This window comes from Miniopterus natalensis, chromosome 7, assembly GCF_054644295.1.
Source record: "Miniopterus natalensis isolate mMinNat1 chromosome 7, mMinNat1.hap1, whole genome shotgun sequence".
Lineage (NCBI taxonomy): Eukaryota > Metazoa > Chordata > Mammalia > Chiroptera > Miniopteridae > Miniopterus > Miniopterus natalensis.
This window is the reverse complement of record NC_142087.1, coordinates 12,178,571-12,197,817: the sequence shown is the minus strand read 5'-3', so window position 1 is coordinate 12,197,817 and position 19,247 is coordinate 12,178,571. Positions and strand designations below refer to the sequence as shown.

The window sequence follows — 19,247 nt, the reverse complement described above, 5'->3', positions numbered from 1 at the left end:
TTGAAGCCCGAAGTATGAGGCTGAAGTTGTGTGGAAAATGTGCGAACTACAGTGTGGAGTGGGAGACTGTGGACCTGGGGGGAGAGAGAGGGAGAGAGAGAGAGAGACAGAGAGAGACAGAGAGAGACAGAGAGACAGAGAGAGAGAGAGACAGAGAGAGAGCGAGAGACAGAGACAGAGACAGAGAGACAGAGACAGAGAGACAGAGAGAGACAGAGAGAGAGAGAGACAGAGAAACAGAGAGACAGAGAGAGAGACAGAGAGACAAAGAGAGAGACAGAGAGACAGAGAGACAGACAGAGAGACAGAGAGAGAGAGACAGAGAGAGAGAAACAGAGACGGAGAGAGACAGAGAGAGACAGAGAGAGAGAGAAAGAGAGAGAGACAGAGAGAGTGTGTGTGTGTGTGTCTGTGTCTGTGTGTGTCTGTGTCTGTGTGTGTCTGTGTGTGTGGGCATGCTACCCCACCTTCCCCCTGCAACCATGGTGAGGGCTGAGTGCAGGCCGAAGTCGCCAACAACACATTCAGAATGGTCAGAAGCAGCTGCCTTTAATTGGCTGGCACAGGACAGCAGAGCTCTCAGCTGGGAAACATAGGGCCTGACAGCTAATACATGGCAGACTTTTACAGTAACATTCCGAAGATGGGCATCCAGCCACTTGATACCAATGAGCTCTCTGCCACCTCCCTGCCAGCATCTGGGACAGACTGGGTGGGACATTGAGAAGGAGCCAAAGTTCAGAGCCAGGAGCCAACAAAACAGCATGGAAGGTGATTCAGGCAAGGCTAGAGAGAGAGCAAGGTGCATTGTCAGTAGGTTCTTCACAAACGGACGACTCACCCTCCATTCTCCAGGTGGTTGCCCCCACCCTTACCCCAGGCCCTTTCTTCCAGCTCAGCCCTGAAGAGCCATACTCAAAGCCCCTTCTAGGTTCTACTGATCTCATGAGTTACAATCTAATCTAGAACTCTCAATGCTTAAAAACCAAAAGTAACTCCTTCTTTATTCAGGTGGGTCAACTCAACAATTTATTCAAACTGTTATTGGTCTTAGATTGGACCCTCAGAGGTCAAGTCTAACAGACATGAGAAAGGAACAAGGGGGCCCAGACAGGGGGAGGGACGTGCCTAGACCACAAATCCCCCAGTGACGGTGCTCGGGCCAGAACTTTCTTCCTGCAAGTGATGATTATAAAACTGAAATACAGCCAAGGCGGCATGGTTCAGTGGTTGAACATCGACCAATGATCCAGGAGATCATGGTTCAATTCCAGGGTTGCAGGCTCAATCCCTGGTGGGAGGCATGCAGGAGGCAGCTGATCAATGACTCATCATTGATGTTTCTATCTCTCTCTCCCTTCCTCTTTCTGAAATCAATACATATTTAAAAGAAAAAAAATGAAGTACAAATTTCTAACGGCCTGACATCTTCATTTTAAGGGCTCACAGGCACTTCAATTTCAATGGGTTCAAAACCAAATGAGGCTAATGAATTTTGTCTCTTCTTTCTAATACCCATTTCTTTATCTTATTAAACTGCAATGCTGACCAGTGCTGCCGACTACATGACTTTAATGTCAATATCTAAAGTTTCACCATTAAATGCAACATTTTCTATAGTTTTTCAGTAGATACCAATTATCAGGTTACAGAAATTTCTGTTCTTAGGTTGCTAAGAGGTTTTTCTGTTTTGTTCTTTATAAGTACTGTCTTTTTCTTATGAGAGTCTATGTTACAAAAGGACAGGGCGGGTATATTTTATTCACCACTACATCACTGTTGTCTAGCACAGAATAGGTACTCGCCCCAGTCCAGATTAAGGGAGTCAGTAGCTGAGGGATGATGCGAGGAATCTACGTCAACAAGCATCTGACATAGATCCACGATCAAAATCACAGGTCTATAGTCAAAACTTCTTGATGTGGGGGAGGAAGGTTGGGGGGGCTGGGTAAAAAAGGTGAAGGAATTAAAAACCACAAATTGGCAGCTACAAAATAGTCATGGGGATGTAAAGTACAACATAGGGGATGTAGCTAGTAATATTGTGATAACTATGTATGGTGTTAGGTGGGTACTGGGGGAATCACTTTGTTAAGTTATATAAATATCTAACCACTATGCTATAAACCTGAAACTAACATAATATTGAATGTCAACTTTAATTGAAAACAAAACATGCCCGGCCCGGTGTGGCTCAGCGGTTGAGCATCGACCTAGGATCTAGGCGATTGGGGTTCGATTCCCGGTCAGGGCACATGCCTGGGTTGCAGGCTCGATCAATGACTCTCTCATCATTGATGTTTCTCTCTCTCTCTCCCCCTCTCCTTTCCTCTCTCTGAAATCAATAAAGATATATTTAAAAAAAGAAAAGAAAAGAAAACAAAAACCTTGACACAGGCATTCAGAGTCCCCAACACTCTGGGAATAATACTTTTCCCCTTCACACCCACCACACTTCTCCATCTGTGTGTCTGATGTGCTTCCCCACTCTATCTATGCATATTTAATTACGTACTCTCATTCCTTGAAGCCCAGACTAAATGAACTGTCCTCCAAGAAACCTTTCTGGATCCCAGAAATTCTCACCAGAGTTCCCAAACCACGTAAGGCACCTTTTATTTCTCCTATGAAGGTAGCTAAGAGTTATGTGTGGCCACTACAACTTTTCCCACCTGTTACACTGTGAGCCCCTCAGAGGTAGAAATAGCACTAAGTTACCTGACTATCCCACATGGAGCCTTGTCTGTAGGGCTCAATGAACATCAGGCAAATGAAAGAATAAATGAAGAAGGGAGAATGAAGGGAAATATTGCTTTGGTCAGTAGAAGTCTGTTACTGGGTACTTGCTCCACCTTATGGTTTCTATCCTCATAAAGACACCTGTACTAGCTGGGGATCACCTGCCTTGGGAAGAATCCTCAATGGGGAATGAGAGGAGGAGGCCTCTTCCAAAGGACGAAGAGTTTCTAGAGCCTCACAACCCCGAATCTCCAGGGTTAGGGCGCAAGAACCCATTTAAAAAAAACACCCCACAAAATCCAGATGATTGTGATTTTGATGCAATCCCCATCCCCCAAGTCCATTAGGCACCCAAGGTCTCCTCAGTTCCTAAGAGCAGCCTCCCCTCCTCTCAGTAAACAGCTCTTTTCTGTCTCAGTCTGCTGTTTGGGACACTGGCACATAGGGCAGATACAAACTGTAAAACCATGTGGTAAGTCATAAAATAAGACAGACCAGAGAGGAGATACACTGAACCAAGTCTTCAAAGACAGGGATAAGCAGGTACTCAGGCAATGCTTACCAGCTGTACCCTGTGACAGCACGGCATTGTGCAGGAGTGCACTCGCACGCAATGAGAACCCTATTGGTATGAATATAGTGTGGTTCCCATTATAGGTGGCATCTCCTTCCCCCCACCCTCAAAAGGCAGGAGAGAGGCTCAGATACCTGTCAATGAGTGAATCCCGCATGCTGGTAGCAATGGTGCTAGGCTGGGCTTCGTTCAGCTTGAAGACACTCTCCACCACTGAAAGCTCTGTGCTGGTTGTGTCCAGGCCACAGAAGGCACACCAGTCGTTCACCACCATCCCAGCAGCAATTACCTCACTGCCTCGGTTCACAGTGCCCGCCTGCCAAGTGATAGCTCAATATGGATCATGGCATCAACAATCAAAGTTTCTCCTATCCCTGATGAGAACACTCCCCAAACCCTGCAGCCCCAATCCCAAACTGTGATGGGTAATAACCCCAGTAACCTAGCATAAAGGGATCTGCTTCAGCAGGAGACAGAGGTGAGAGAACAAGAATGCTTACCACAAGGGGGACCTGAAGGAGAGAGGACAGCTCATCCTGGTCTTCAATTGAAGTCTTGGGATGTACCAGCCCTCCCTGATTGCTGAAGACACAGTAGCTTCCTACTAACACCTGGTCAGCCACTGTCTGTCTGAAGACTTCCACCTTGAGCACATCAGCCAGGATTTCTTCTGTCTCCTGTCAGTCAAAGGTACTGTACTCAGTGCCCAGGGCCCTCCATGCCAAGAACCACCCAGGGCTTGATGCCCTAAGCCCCTCATTCCTCTCCTACATAGCTGCGTATGGAAGCTTCACCCAGAAAAAGGAGGGGATACAGCTTGGAGCAGAGTCAAGGCCAGCTACGGAGCCCCTAATATCCATGTGTGCCCTGAACAGCCAGGGGATGGTCTCCACACCACCCTTTAACACACACTCAAGAGTTCAACTGTCAATCATCTCTCCTGGCCCTGGCTGTAGGACTAGATGGGTCAATCTCCCTGATTCTGAAGGATTAATACCCTTCCTAGCTTCTTTCTGACACTGACCACACCATGAAAGGCCTCTATTATCACTATTTCAATGAGTGCCTGAAATGCAAGACCACAGGTATAAAAAGAAACCACAAAAGATACCCCTGATTCCTGCCTGATAAGCAAGAACAGTGGCTAACCATTTACTAGGCTAGTCCTGTCACTCTTGGGCCAAGCTAGGTTGCCTTACCCTGTCCAGGTCTGGGTGGACCAAGGCCACATAGTCATTGCAGGTGGTGACATTGCCCAGGGCTGAGAGCCGCTCCTCTACCCGCCGGATCTGCACTGAGTCTGGGAGGCAGTTTCGAATATGTTGCAGCTCCTGGTCGGTGGTGTTGCTGGGCACCAGGAGACCATGCCTGTTCCCTGGAGAGACCCAAATCGGGAGGTGGAACAAGGAAGGACCATGAATACACAAGAGGCCTGCTGAGCCCTGGGGGCTGAGGATACAACCCAGCCCTATTAGCTTTCCCAGAAAAGCTTTAGGCCGACTCCAGCCCTCTAACCCATTGATTCATACAACACTAAGGAGTAGGAGTCCCACTGAGCAGGACAGATAGCCTAGGAGTCTGTCCCAAAACACCCTACCCACTTTGAAATTATCAACCAGGGTGACCAGGAATAGCAGTAAGGGCTCTTGACATTAGTTGTGTATTTTACTACTTAAAAGATAACACTATACACACACCAGAATGGCTAAAATTTTAAAAAGAACATCAATACCAAGTGTTGGCAAATATATGGAGCAACCAACAGTGGTATAAATTGGTAACCACTTCAGGTAATTATCTGGCATCACCTACTACACTGAATATTCACATACCCTGTGATCCAGCCATTTTCTCCTAAGTATTATTTATCCAACAGATATACATACGTGCATTCACTAAAAGATACAGCAGCACTATATAAAAGATCAAACTGAAAACCACCCAAATGCCCACTATCAATAGAATGGGTAAATACATTGTGGTATACTTACATGAAATGCACTATACAGAAACAGGAATGAACAAACTACAATTATGTTGTGACAACAATGACTAAACCTCTGCCTCCCTCTACATGGACACAATTCTGTGAACTTTTGAACTCTGTTACTCCCATCATAAAAAACAAACAAACAAACAAACAAACAAACAAACACACCAGAGGTCAGGCTAAATTCTCCTGAGTTACATCAGAACTTACTTCAAGTCCTTAAGTCATGTTAAGAATAAGAGTGTTGCCCAGCCGGGCGTGGCTCAGTGGTTGAACATCGACCTAGGATCCAGGCGATCAGGGTTCTTCGATTCCCGGTCAGGGCACATGCCCGGGTTGTGGGCTGCAGCCGATCAATGACTCTCTCATCATTGATGTTTCTATCTCTCTCTCTCCCTCTCCCTTCCTCTCTCTGAAATCAATAAAGATATATTTAAAAAAAAAAGAAAAAAGAATAAGAGTGTTTTGCCTTAAGGAAATACAGTCTGGCAAGTGTGGCTCAGTTCGTTGGAGAGGTCTGCTGTAAAACCAAAAGGTCGAGGGATCGATTCCGGATCAGGGCACATGCCCAGGCTGCAGGTTTGATCCCCAATCAGGGTTCGTTTGGGAGGCAACCAACTGATGTTTCTCTCACATCAATGTTTCTCTCTCTCTCCCCCCTTCTAAAAAAAAAAAAAATCAATGAAAAATACTCAGAGGCTAGTATTATAAGGATTATGGTAAAAAAAAATAAAGGAACAAACTCCTATATGAGCAGAACTAGAAATAAGGGGTGGCAGTAAAGGTAGACAGATCCGGCTCAAAGAAAGAACCAAAGGCAAGAGTCAATGGTGCTGAGAGGTAGGATAGGGATGCCACTCAAAGACATGAGAATTTAAGATTTTTAAAAAATATATGTTTTTACTTATTTCAGAGAGGAAGGGAGAGGGAGAGAGAGAGATATCAATGATGAGAGCCATCCCCCACCCTCACTGGGGATAGAGCCCACAACCCCAGCACATGCCCCAACCAGGAATTAAACAGTGACCTCCAGGTTCCTGGATCGATGCTCAACCACAGAGCCACACCAGCCGGGTGGGAATTTAAGATTTAAGTGAATAACTGAACAGGCTGATCTAGAATCTTAGCTTGTCATTTTAGAGAGACAGAAATGGACACCCAGAAAGAAAATGCAACTGGCCCAGAGTCGGTAACAGGGGAGAGAGCATTCTAATCTTGCCTCACACTAGGTGTGGCACCTGGTGAGTCACTTAGGTTCTATAAGTCTCAGCTTTCTCATCAGTCAAATTAAGCCAATAATTCTTACCTCCCAGGGTCTCCGTGGAGAAGGAGCACAAACGAGTGTAAGTGAAAGCATTTAATGTTATTTGTAGTGACTATGATCGGAAGCCTTCCCCAGAGGTTGTCCCAGACCTGCTGACACTTTGCCTTAGGCCCAGGCCTCAGAGATTCTATGATAGATGAATGCCTGGAAATCCCTGGGTCACCGGGGTCCCTTCCTGGGGTATAATTAAAGGTGCTGGGAGGCTCCACTCCCTCCCTCCCGTCTTCCTCCCGACTTACCCACACACATACGCCCGATGATGCGGCAGCCAGCAATGGACGCGTGCACCACGGGGATGGTCTCGGCGAGCTCACCCTCGAACACGCTGTAGGAACATGGTCTCGGGGTCACGGGGCCTGAGCCCTCACTCTGCCGGTGTCCCCGACAACCAGCACCCCTTCCCGCCACCCATCCACACACTGCCAGGGGCTCAGGGGCTCCCGCCGCACCTGTAGAAGTTCTCTGACCCTCCGATGGCCACCAGACAATAGGTGTTGGTGAGTTTGGCAAAGCAACCGATCTCACAGTTGTTCTCGAACGACGCTCGAACCGCCATGAGGCCTGGGGGCGGTAGGGCCGGGAGTTCAGGGCCGGGTGATCCTCTGCGGCCAGGGTCCTGGTTCCCCCGCCTTGGCCCTGCAGGCCCCAACCGCCACCCCACCCCCTAGGCCCCACTGCGACCCCACCCCTCGCGGCCCCTCAGGCCTCCGGTCCAGCCCTCTGGGCCCCTCCGAATCCTCCAGCCGCCGCCCCCTCATGACCCCCGGCGCCCGAACTGACCCTTCCGATCGCCCTTCCCTCAGACTCAGCAGGTAATCACAAACTCCACACGCAACCTCTGGGCCTTCTTCGCCCCAAGCAGGTTTCCACTTCCGCCTCCGCCTAGGAGACTTCCGGGAGAGCCAAGCGCACCAAGCCTCGCGTCAGCCGCTCGAGCTCCACCCTCTGGGAGGACTTCATGTTTGCAACCCCTCATGTTGTGGCGCCGCCTGGCTCCGCCCCCAGAGTGCTCACATCTGTCCATCCGTCCGTCCGTCCGTTCATTCATTCATTCATTCATTCATTCATTCATTCGTCCACCCATCCATCTATTCATTCATTCATTCATTCATTCATTCATTCATCCACCCATCCATCCATTCATTCGTCCGTCCATTCATCCATCCGTCCGTCTATCCACCCACCCATCCATCCATTCATTCTTTCGTCCATCCATTCATTCATTCCTTCAGGAACTTTCAGGAGGTACAATCGACGGAGACTTGAGGCTGGTAGGCTGTGAGGTATAGGAGAGGGGGAGCCAGGGGTGTCTCACAGGTGGGTTGATGGAGGAATTTACTGAAATAAAGCCTGAAGAGGAAGAGCAGGTGTGGGGGAGGTGACATGTCGAATGTGAGGTGTGAGACAGACCTCCAGGCCGGATCTGGAGCCCAGGGGAGAGTGAAGAGCGAGATTTGGGGCTGAAGCCTGGGGTGCATGAAGTCACCCATGAGGGTGAGACCAAGTGAGAAGTGAGACCAGGTCAGAGGCTGGAGAAGGAGGCGCAGCCAGAGAAGGAGAGGAAACAGGCTGAAGAAGGTATAGAGAGGGGAGGATGGATGAAGCAGGGCCTTAGGGAGGGACCAGAGTGGGCAAGGGAGTGTGGCTGACTGGCTTCCACTATGTGCCCCTTGCATGTGCTTGATCACTCACTCAGCAGCCACTTTCTGTCCCTGGGATAGATGGTGCCAGCCAAGGGACAAGCACTTCTGAATGGGACATATTTGGTGCACATTTTGTAGGATCTACAAAAGCCACAAGAGCTCTCAGAATGTCACAGTGAGGGCACCCACACTCCTCCTGTGGCCACCCACACTCCTCCAGGGAGCCCTGCATAATTGCCCTAAATGGTGCCCTTCCCCTGCCCCCAAGGCGCAGCTCCATAACACCGCCTTCCTGGGGATACACCAAGCTGCTGTTGGGGCAGTTATAACATGTCTGCTTTTATTGATTTGTACCATGTGTAACACTGTCCCAGGCAGGTGGTGAGCTCAGGAAAAGGCCCCTAAACTTGCCTCAGAGCTTGTGCTTCTAGGAACACTCAGCAAAATGTGTGTGTATGTGTGCATGTGTGTGTGTGCGCACGCGTGCGCAAGTCAGAGTCTGGGTATGCACATCTTCCTCATCCTCTCCAGGTCACCTCACACCCACCTCCTCAGTCCCCTCCCTAGTATCTCTTCACCTGGTCCACTCTGCCAGGAATTCCTCCAACACTCTCCACCCATCCAAATCCTCCCCATCTTTTGAGGCCTGGCTCAAAGGGTGCCTCCTCTAAAAAATGTTCTTCCACGCTCTACTGTCACTATAACTCTCTGCCCTTCATTCTCTACCAACCTCTTTCATTGGTTTGCCTTTAATTAGATACAACCTTGTCTTGCTGGCCAGTGATTTAGGCATTTAATCCAGGGACTGTGTCTGATTCATTTGTCAGCCCTATAGCATGCCCAGCTGGGCTGGGTACACAGCTTAGGTACAAGAAAAGTTGGCACATGTCCTGTTGTGTGTGTGTGTTTATGTGCATATTTTCAGTCTGTGGGTCCTGAGGGGTCTACAATGTTTCTGAATGCATATATTTGGTGTAGTCATTCACTCAGCCAAATGACATTTATTGTGTTTATGGGTGTGCCACTTGTGGGTGTGCACCCTGTTAGTATGTTATGTATATTGTGCAGGCATTTGGGGTATCTCTGTGATGTGTGCATTTTGTGTACATGGGGACATATGAATTGTTGATAATGTGGGTTGTGTCTATGCAAAAACACAATCTTAGGAGTAAGAGACACGGGTTTGAGCCCCTACTCTGCCACTTACTTAGACCTGATTCCAAGCAAGTCATCAAACTCAGCTACCACATGTATAAAATAGGGAAGATAACACCTCTGATCCTAGGATTACCTACCAGAGGTTCCGTCTTGTAGGATGTAAGGATGAAGGATGAGATATAACTGGTGTGAAGTGCCCAGCACAGTAACAAATGACATTAACTGTGGGTTCTATTTCCCCGTGTGTGTGTGTGTGTGTGTGTGTGTGTGTGTGTGTGTGTGTGTAAGCAAGAATCCTGAGCCCAGAGAGTATCTGACCTTGGCTTTTAGACACCCTCTCCTCCCCATGCAGCCTCTGCCCTAGCTTCCACCCCAGAGTCTGGGACCTGAGCAAATCTAGAGTCTCAGCAGATGAAGGAGGGACATGTCCCTGCTGGGAGCAAGGCTAGGACTCAAAGCGGCTTCGGAGAAGCTTGAACTTGGACTTGTTGCACTTAGTGATGAGGTCCAGTTTGCTGTGGCCCAGGGTCAGCCGTTTCTCATTCCCAAATGGGCCATTGCTACTGCCATTGCGATGGCCACCTGTGGGGCCCCCAGGGAGGCCATGCTCAGGTCCCTGCCTGGCACCCTGTAACTGATGGTACTTGGTGATGAGGTCCAGCTTGCTGTGGCCCAGAGTCAGCCGCTTCTCATCCCCAGAGCCCATTCCAGGCTTGCAAGCATGGCTCGGTCCCGGGAGACTATTGGGCCCAGGCCCCTCGCCCCGGAATGGGCCAAACTTTGTGATGAGATCCAGCTGGCTGTGGCCCAGGGTCTGCCGTCGCTCATCTGGACCCTGCTTGCCAGCCCTGGCTGAGTTGGCTTCAGGGGGCGCTCTGGAGCCCCCAGCCTTGGGGGACTGTACCAGGAGACCCAGTTGGCCATGGCTGTGGTTTGGAGGCAGCCTCTTATCCTCTGGGTTTCCATTGCCAATTCTGGGGGAACCTGACTCAGGGGCACCCCCAGCACCTTGGGCCCGGGGCAGGAGATCTGCCTGGTTGTATCTCTGGTTTGGAGATAACCTCCTGTCCTTTCGGGCCTGCTCACCAGGCCAAAGGGAGTCTGAGTTGGCAGTAACACCAGAATCAGGGCCTCTTGCTTCTCGGGCCCTGGAAAAGGGGACAAGGCGATCCAGCTGGCCATGGCTCTGGCTCAGAGACACCTTCTCCTCCACTGTCTCCAGGGCTGCGCCAGGTATCCAGCGACCTCGTGGGGGGGTAGGCTCCTGGCTTCCTGGGAGCCCATTCTCTGGGAGCCTAGACAGGGCTGGGACACCCCGGGAGAAGGGGAGGAGGGAGCGTGGGCAGGTAAGCAGAGGTGACCCCACTGCCAGGGTCAAGGGGCTGGTGCTATTGTGATTGAGGGCAGGGGAGGACTGGGACCATGGGGACGCCCCCATCTTGCCCAGGTTGGCCCTGTAGGGCCCTGACTGGGAGCCATGGTCAGGATCTGACAGCTGGCGTTGTAGGGAGGGCTGGCCACTGGCTTTGCGACTAGCAGGGCCTGGGGATGAGGACCCAATACCCTTATCACTGCAGCCACCGCCCCCTGGTAGAGCCAGGTAGGAGGAACGGCCCATGAGTGGGGAGTGCTTGATGCTGCTGAGGCTGGCACTGGAAGGCGATGAGGACATGGGGCTTGGGACGCTGGGCCCAAAGGCCAGGGCCACCGGAGGAGGGCATGGTGCCCTGGGATCCTCGCCGCCACAGAAGCCCTCCACGGGCCGGGACTCGGCATACAGACAGCGGAACTCCCGGTCAAAGTCTTCCACGATGCGGCCCCTCAGCTGCAGCACCATGCTGGTGTGTGCCTGGCTGCAAAGCCAGGTGAAGCTGGGGGCAGAGCGTCAGGGTCAGGAGGCAAAAGTTAGGACCCTGGGCCTAGGCCAGAGTCACAACCAGAACATACCAAGACAACTCCACCACCTCGAGGGCCCAAGCAAGGGGCAGAGCTCTGACTCCAGAGTCTGTACCAGTCCTAGCCCAGCTCCGTGTACTTGGGCACGTGGTTTCCCATCTCAGGGCCCAAACTTCCCCATCTGTAAAATGGACCAAGGGCAAGGTTCCCTGAAGTCCCACCAGTTCCAAGGTAAAATACTTATTTTCTATGCCAATGGCATTAAAGTAATCCTTCTACATAGCAACCACCGCCAGGGCCCAGCCTGGGATGTCTCACTCCCCACACTATCCCCTGAGCCCTGCACAGTGCCTAGCACGGGGCAGCTGCTCAGCTCATGTTGGAAGAGGTGGATGAGTGAAGAGAGGTTCAACGCTGCCAGATCCCAGCCAGCGGCCCACCCCCAGGCCCCTCTCCTCAGGTCCACTTGCTCACCTGTAGCTGCCTGCAACCACCTGCTCACAGTCAATGATGACAAACTTCTCCAAGGCCTGTCCCGTGAAGCGGCGGCCTCCCTTGCTGCAGTATGTGTCCCCACATGTGCTCCGTACACGCATGTTCTGAGCCAAGGAGGAATGAAGATTGGGGGGGTGAGAGAATGGGACTCAGGACACGTCTAAATCCCATGGGGTCTCTGACCTTAAAAAGCTTAAACAGCTAAACCCTGTCCCCCACTCCCAGTGCTCATTGACCACCCAACTGACTCTTCAGCCCTCCCTGACTCCCCACCCCACCCTGATTACTGCCCCGTCCCTTGCTCACTGGCAGGTGCCCTCCATTGAGGTCCATCTTGTAGCACATCTCCAGAAAGTGGCTCAGGTGCTCCTGAGCCAGGAGCAGGTAGATGGGGACGCCACGCCGGCTAGAGGCCTCCATGAGGTCACATAGGAGCTCCATGTCGGTGAATACATCCATCACCACAGCCACCACCTGTGGGAGGGAAGGGAAGCTCAGTCTTGCCAGGGACAAGGCCTGGGGTCCCAGGAAAACAGCGCTGGATTGAAAAGCAGGAAGCCAGACCCTGCAAGAAAACCTGAACTGAAAGGCTCTTAGCCATGACCTAGCCCAGTGGTTCTTAACTTAGACACAGGAAGGTGTCACTGTCTTAAACCTCCAGAAGTTGTATGAATGTTTTTGTGTGCATTTTTTTTCTGAGGGCAGAATGTGTATCTGTCATCAGATTCTCAAAGATGCCTGTGGATCAGCTGCACCAGTCTAAAACTTCACTCTACATATGGGGAAACTAAGGCCTAGAGGGGGGAAGGAGTCAGAAGCAGAACCCAGTCTGGGTCCTCACACTACCCACTAGCTCCAGCCCTAGCTCTGGCCCAGGGACTGTGTCTCTGGGATTCCCTTCTCAAGGATCACAGCTGCAAGCCACGCACTGGGTCTTCAATGTCCCTTGTCAGACCTGCCTCAGTTTCCCTGTGAAGCTATAGAGGTCTGGATGACATCTTATACCCATGGACTTCCTCACTTCCACCCATGCCAAGTGGGACCAGGTTTTCTCCTCAGTTGAGGGGCTGGGGCTGTGGCCTCCCTCATAATGGGCTGTGTCAGAGAAACCCTGAAAAACCCCTGGAGCCACCAAGCCCCCACTGTCCCTTCCTACCCTTCCCATTTCATGCATCTGCTGTGAGAACCTCCCCTCCTAATCCAGGCTGAGAGGCAGGAGGTGCCGAGCAAAGCACTCCAGCTCCAGCCACGCAGAACTAGGTCTAAACCTGTGCTCTGCTGCCTGCTAGTGATAAGGCCTCGGGCCAATTGCTTCTCCTCTGGAATCCTCAGCTTCCTCACCTGCTAAATGGAGGCAGTGATAGCTACATCTCAGAGTTATGGGCAATTAAGTGGGAAAATACTCAACGCACAACAGAAGCCCAGTACGTGCTCCTTTCCTGCTGCCTCTTTAACAAATAGGGACACTGGGCATTGGGAGGCAGGGAGGGGAAGTCACTCCAGAGTCAGTGACAACCCAGAGCAGAAGCCTGGTTTCTGGCCCAGAGGTGGAGGGTCTGGATGGGGGGCAAGGAGGTAAGGCGCTGGAGGATGCCCTAATACATGGCACAGGCCTGGCCAGGGGTAGGGGGAACAAGGACAGGCAAGAAAGATCAAAGGGAAAGGGGTGACCACAGCAGCCACCTCACTAATAACCCCACTCTCAGTGCCAATTAGGCCTGGCCCACCCCTGCTCCAGGCAAAGGCAGGCCTGTCAGGGAGGCTCAGAAGGTACAGGTAAGATCCCAGCATCCTGGCTTCTGCTATCAGCAACAGGCGCCCTCCGGGCTGCTCTCCCAGACAAGGGCACTGAAGTCAAGCTAACTCAAATCCTGCCTGGGATCAAGTGATTCATTCCCGTGCCTCCTGAGTCAGGGGTCCTGTGCCTCAGGCCCAGCTGGAGGTACAGTGCACAGGAGCAAGGGTTGGATGGGGACAGGCGCCAGGAGGCAGGGCTGTATCTGAGTCAGGACACTTTCCTCTCCTTCCTGAGCCCTGGGCTCTATTTCACCAACTGACTGGACAATCCTGAGCATGTCCCTGACCTCAGCTTCCTCCTCTGCAAGTCAAAGGGTGGCTCAGATTTCACCAAGGTTGGGGTTCTTAGTTTGGGGGTCATTAACCTTTTTGAGAATCTGATGAAGGCCATACACCCTCTCCCAAGAGAGATGCCGGAAGGATCCCTCTCTGGAACATGCACTACTTTGCATGCATTTTCAGGGTGTTTGTGGAGTCCCTGAGGGCCATTCCATTCTCTTCTTATCCATAATGTCCCCGAGGGCCAAGGGGTTACCAAGGTAAATAAAATACAGCTCATGCTCTAAGGGCTTGTGGTCTGATAGAGGGCAGGAGTTCTAGTCCCAGAGCTGCACCTAAACTGAGGCATGTCCTTGGGCTCATCCCTTCCCTCCCAGGCCTCAGTTTTCACATCTGTGAAATTCATATCTGAAGAGATGAGGTCCTTACCGTGCGAGCCTGGCTGAAGAGGAAACGCAGAAGGTCTTTGATGTTCTTGGTCTTCTCCCGCTGAAAGTGGACCACAGCCTGGGTGGGGCTGAAGCCTGTGGCCTGTGGAATCTCAGGCCAGCCCAGGTCCAGGTCTGGGGGATCGATGTCAGAGGCCATGGGAAAGTAAGTGCCCGAAGTGACTTCTGAGAGCAGGCTGAGGCGGTCGGGCACTGAGGCCTCCGGTCCCTGGGTCTCACCAAGCTCAGGACCCCCACGCACGTGGCTGGTCATGTAGTCCACATCCAGGGCGCTCAAGAAGGGCAGTTCCCGCTCCTCGGAGATGACCCGCAGGTAGGCGGCCTCACCCCGCTCCAGGAGGGCGTCAGCCGCCAGACGAGCTGCCTCGCTGTGCTGCAGCACCAGGGGTGAGCTCTCCCGCCACCAGGGCCGCTTCAGTTCCTCCACCCTGCCCCGCAGGGGTCCTGCCATGCCCTGGGCTCCCAGGCCCCCAGGCCCCAGGCCTCCAAGCATGCCTGCCCACCAGGCTGCGGTCACCCTCCAGTGGGCTCCATGGCCCGTACCCCAGCTGGCTGCAGCAGGAAGATAGCAGCAAACCCAGCTCCTGTCTGCCTGCCCCGTGTGTGGCAGGGCCCCCAACCCGTTGCCGCCCTAAGTCAGAGAACTATGCTCCGCCCCATTGCCCCTGGCTTCTGGAACCTGTTGGGTCAGCCTCACCTGTCGGCCTGCTGTCGGGACTTGCCCTCCCAGGAGAATGTCAGTGGTAGGCCCTTACATACTCCTGCCCCCACCCCCACCCCAGCACTGCCTGCCCCATCCACACCAGCTCCTAGCAAGTCTCCTTTAAACCCTGACCTTCCAGAGCCCTCCGGAGGTTGTATCATGTCCCTGCTCAGGGACACACACACACACACACACACACACGCACGCACGCACGCACGCACACGCATAGCCCAGGGTGGATGAATGACTCAAGACACCAAGAGAAAGATGTGAATGAACACACAAGCATGTAGGTTGACTGACATACTTAGAGTAGACAGACATACAGACAGACTACAGGCTGACATGTGCAGACCACACATTTTGATCACATGTAAACAGACCCAAACACTAGTTCAGAGACTGGCCATAACTCTGAACACACCACGATGGCTACTACAAGCCCAGCACACCTGCACACAGCCCGAATAAGAGCTGAGGAGAGTGTCACAGAACTGCCAAGGACGGACGTGACTTGTCTGTCCCCATCTGGGCCTTTCTTTGTTCCCGTTTGGACCTGCCACTCTCCACTTCCATAGCTGTGGCACTCACAGCCACCTGTCCCACCTTCACCCCAGCTCCAGGCCCAGTCTCCAAGGGTCTAGAATAGTGGCTGTCTCTACAGTTCCCAAAAATAGCCAGATGTGTTAAAATGCAGATTCCCCAGGCTCCACCCACCTGGGATTCTGATCCAGGTCTGAGGAGGCTTCTGGAGCCTGTCTTTTTAACAGGTGACAGACACGGTGCATCTGGGGCAGCAGGCTGAGGCCCACCCTGAGAAATGCTATTCCAGGTGGCTGCACTTCCAACACCCTCCACCCCCTGGGGGGAAACCAGACCACAGCCTTCCTCTCCGCCTCAGGAGCTGAGTATTAAATAGTGAGAAAGATTGTTCCAGACAATGTGAGAGGTGGAGGGGAGGGAAGCACACTGCAAAGTCAGGAGACAAACAGGGCTGGTAGGTTTCTTATCTCTGCTCCTAACATGGGCCAAAGTCCCAGAGTCTTCAGGATCATGGGTGGGAGGCTTTGCTCAGATGGCAGCTAGTTGGGGAGCAGGCCAGGCAGAAGGGATCACAATGGTGCTGTGCCAGCTTGGGGGACCACTTTCTATGGAGGGACAAGCTCCAATGAGGATGGCCAGGAAACCTCACGACCCTGTTAGTACTGATGGCAATTGGTTTATCTGGTCTGTGGTCATGTCCAGAGCACAGGCTCTTTTATGTCCAGTTTCACACATAGCCCAACATGTGCACAGGGGTTAGGGAGTAGGCCCCCAACCCCCTGCATCAAGCTGGGCCCTGTGATCAAAGATAAATGGGGTTGGGTTTTGTGTTTAAGCAGTCTAGAAGGTGGGGAGGGACAAGGGGGCGGGAATGGAGGGGGGGGGAGGCCAAGAGCTGAAATGCCCAAACGCTGCATCCCATCTCAGGGGCAGGAGCAGAAACTGGAGCACCAGCAGCTTGAAGGAGACCCTTCCCTGGAGGTGGGGAGGCTGTGTGAGGGGCCGGAGGTTGAGCAAGAGAGGTCAGGCTGTGGGAAGGTAATGAGCTGTGGGGGTAGCCGAGGAGGCAGGGCCTCCATTAGGGCCTTATTTGGGCTGAAGAAGTGCTCCTGGGATGGGAGGCAGCCACATTTCTATGTTACTGAGTTCTTGTGTTTATCCCTCAGCATGCATACGGCTACCTGATGGTACATATTTTTGGCTCTGTCTTTTTAAAAATTATTTTTAATTGTGGTAAAATGTATATAACGAAGTTTACATCTTAACCATTTACAGTTCAGTGGCATTAAGTATATTCGCATCACCATCATGAGTCTCCAGAGCTCTTTTAATTTTCCCAAACTGAGACTCTGTGCCCATTAATAACTCCCCCTTTCTCCCTCTCCCCAGACCCTGATAGCCACCATTCTACTTTCTAACTCTATGAATTTGGCCATTCTAAGTACTTCATGTAAGTGGAATCATACAGTATTTATCCTCTTGTGGCTGGCTTATTTCATTCTGCATAATGAGCCTCAATAAGGTTCATCCATATTGTAGCCTGGGTCAGAATGTCCTTCCTTTTTAAGGCCAAATACTATTCCTCTGTGTGTATATGCCACATTGTTTATCCAGTCACCCACCGACAGACATGCGGGTTATTTCTACCCTTTACTATTGTGAATAAAGCTGCCTGAACATGGGTGTACAGACTTGGCTCTGTATTTTTGTATATTTCCCTCTATGTCCACGTTTGTATTATATTCCATTTGTGTAAGTAAAAAAACCCAGACTATTGGCAATTTTGTATGGTTCAATTCAACATATATACTTATCCTATGCAGAACTGTACCTGTACATGTAGGTACATGTACGTACTGTGATGTTTGTGCATCTGCTTGGCTGTCTTTAAGGATCTAGCTGCATGTCAGTGTATATTTACCTGTGTGCATCTGTGTATACGTACTCATGTGTGCAAGTCTGGGCACAGATCTATCAATTTGTTGCATGAGTGCCTGGGCAATGGTGGTCTTTGACCCTAACTATGGTATAAGGGAGCTCAACTGAGAAGGGCATGGATGGGAAGACTCAGTCAAAGGGATTCCCGACATCTTGATAACGAAAAGCATGTAAATCAAATCAAATCCCCCAGGGCTGCAGGACTGGAGGCCCCTCCCTATGGGCTGAGTGGGTGAAGGGCAACAAGAGGGTAGATAAATGGATCCTGGCCATGGGGTGGGGGCCCACGGTGATGGGAACCATACAGATAGCTAAGCCAGACCCTGGCTACAGTGTGTTGGGCACAAGCCCCTTAATAACTGTTATTAAGAGGAAGAAAAATATTTTCCTGTCCAGGAGGTGTGTCAGGCGCCTGCTTGGCATCCTTCTGCCATCCTGGGGGACATTTAGCCTTATCTCTAACCAGCCAAGTGGCGCCTGGACAGGTGACTGTCTTAAGGCTGGCCTGCAGCCCTCCAGGTGCAGGCCACTCTGATTCCAACACTGCCACATACCTTTAATGTGGCACCTCTAGGTAAGGGAGATAAAATTCCTGGGGAGAAGCTGCCAGGGTGAGTAGGGGAGCCAGTGTGCCCAACTCCGTTGAATCAAGGCAAAGCAATCCTAGGATCTAGAGATACAGGGCCAAGTGGCAAGGATTCCCAGAGGCTGGTTTGAGCTGGTTGTGAGGATGAAAAGACTTCCCGATGTTCAGAATGGCACGCAGGCTGCTCCAGGCTGGAGGACTAGAGGGGCAAGGGTAGGCTAGTGAAAGAAGGTGCGGGCGGGGCAGCGAAGGGACTGTCAGAAAGGCCATCCGGGCCACACTCTGAAAAGGGCCTTGCTAAAGTAAGACCTCTCTGCCCTACCGGGCATGGCTCAGCGGTTGAGCATCCACCTGGGATCTGGGCGATTGGGGTTCGATTCCCGGTCAGGGCACAGGCCCGGGTTGCGGGCTGCAGCCAATCAATGACTCTCTCATCATTGATGTTTCTATCTCTCTCTCTCCCTCTCCTTTCCTCTCTCTGAGATCAATAAAGATATATTAAAAAAAAGGAAAAAAAAGTACGACCTCTCCTCCCAAAGATGACAGCACAGAGTGGTATTGTAGGTTAGCCCAGGAAGCAGCTCCCTAGGGGCAGAGTAGCCCAAAGCACCAGACTCCCAGAAACACCCCAGATGGGTGTGGCTCACTGTCCCTGAGCACCAGAGGCCTCCGGGAGGTCACACTGGCTCTAGCACTTAATGAGTTGAACAATCCTCTGAGTCAGTGGCTGAATCTGTGAAATGGGACTGACACCACCTCCTTCTCCAGGCTGTTGTGAGGAATAAGGGGGTTGCTCTGACACGTGGCTGACTGAGGGGAGTATCAGCCCAGCACCTGCTGATTCCAGAGCTTTCTGGCCGTGAAAGGGCAGGGGCTCAGTGAAGGCCTGAAGACAAATGAAGCAGTGACCAGGGGCACCTCCTGGTCAGTCTCTGGCCCCTCCTGGACCAAAGGCTGGCCCTGAAGATGAACATGGCTCCCGGCCTCTCATCCCAGAGATGTGGCCTCTCATCCCAGTTCAGGAGGCAAGGTCCTCTCTCTCCACTTTGCACACAGACGAGTATTCACACCTTTCTTGGGCACTCAGGCACAAGGAACAAGAATGTTGGCATTCTATTTCAGAAAGGTGGCTG

General features: G+C 51.8%; 2 protein-coding genes across 2 annotated transcripts; both read right to left on the bottom strand.

Annotated features, from left to right (window-relative positions):
* Positions 1-533: 533 nt before the first annotated feature.
* Positions 534-7,514, bottom strand: EIF6 (eukaryotic translation initiation factor 6). The gene is made up of 7 exons (XM_016213193.2): positions 7,408-7,514; positions 7,077-7,188; positions 6,867-6,952; positions 4,513-4,688; positions 3,814-3,990; positions 3,448-3,629; positions 534-786 (listed from the first exon to the last, which is right to left on the bottom strand). Exons 2-7 carry the CDS (start codon positions 7,181-7,183, stop codon positions 777-779), a joined length of 738 nt encoding a protein of 245 aa, XP_016068679.1. The 5' UTR covers positions 7,184-7,188; positions 7,408-7,514; the 3' UTR covers positions 534-776.
* A 2,206-nt stretch (positions 7,515-9,720) lies between these two features.
* Positions 9,721-14,855, bottom strand: SACK1C (scaffolding CK1 anchoring protein C). The gene is made up of 4 exons (XM_016213135.2): positions 14,325-14,855; positions 12,126-12,293; positions 11,799-11,923; positions 9,721-11,299 (listed from the first exon to the last, which is right to left on the bottom strand). The coding sequence occupies exons 1-4, from the start codon at positions 14,835-14,837 to the stop codon at positions 9,874-9,876; spliced, it is 2,232 nt and encodes a 743-aa protein (XP_016068621.1). The 5' UTR covers positions 14,838-14,855; the 3' UTR covers positions 9,721-9,873.
* Between the last annotated feature and the right edge of the window lie 4,392 nt (positions 14,856-19,247).

Bases quoted from the DNA above. Each gene is read 5' to 3' on its own strand.
- SACK1C (XM_016213135.2), bottom strand. From the start codon at position 14,837: ATGCTTGGAGGCCTGGGGCCTGGGGGCCTGGGAGCCCAGGGCATGGCA. The intron at 11,924-12,125 runs GTGAGCAAGGGA...TCCTTGGCTCAG, and splicing joins TCAATGGAGGGCACCTGCCA to AACATGCGTGTACGGAGCAC. The intron at 11,300-11,798 runs GTGAGCAAGTGG...CTCTGCCCCCAG, and splicing joins GTGGTTGCAGGCAGCTACAG to CTTCACCTGGCTTTGCAGCC.
- EIF6 (XM_016213193.2), bottom strand. From the start codon at position 7,183: ATGGCGGTTCGAGCGTCGTTCGAGAACAACTGTGAGATCGGTTGCTTT. The intron at 6,953-7,076 runs GTGCGGCGGGAG...ATGTTCCTACAG, and splicing joins GGGTCAGAGAACTTCTACAG to CGTGTTCGAGGGTGAGCTCG. The intron at 3,991-4,512 runs GTAAGGCAACCT...TTTGACTGACAG, and splicing joins TCCACCCAGACCTGGACAGG to GAGACAGAAGAAATCCTGGC.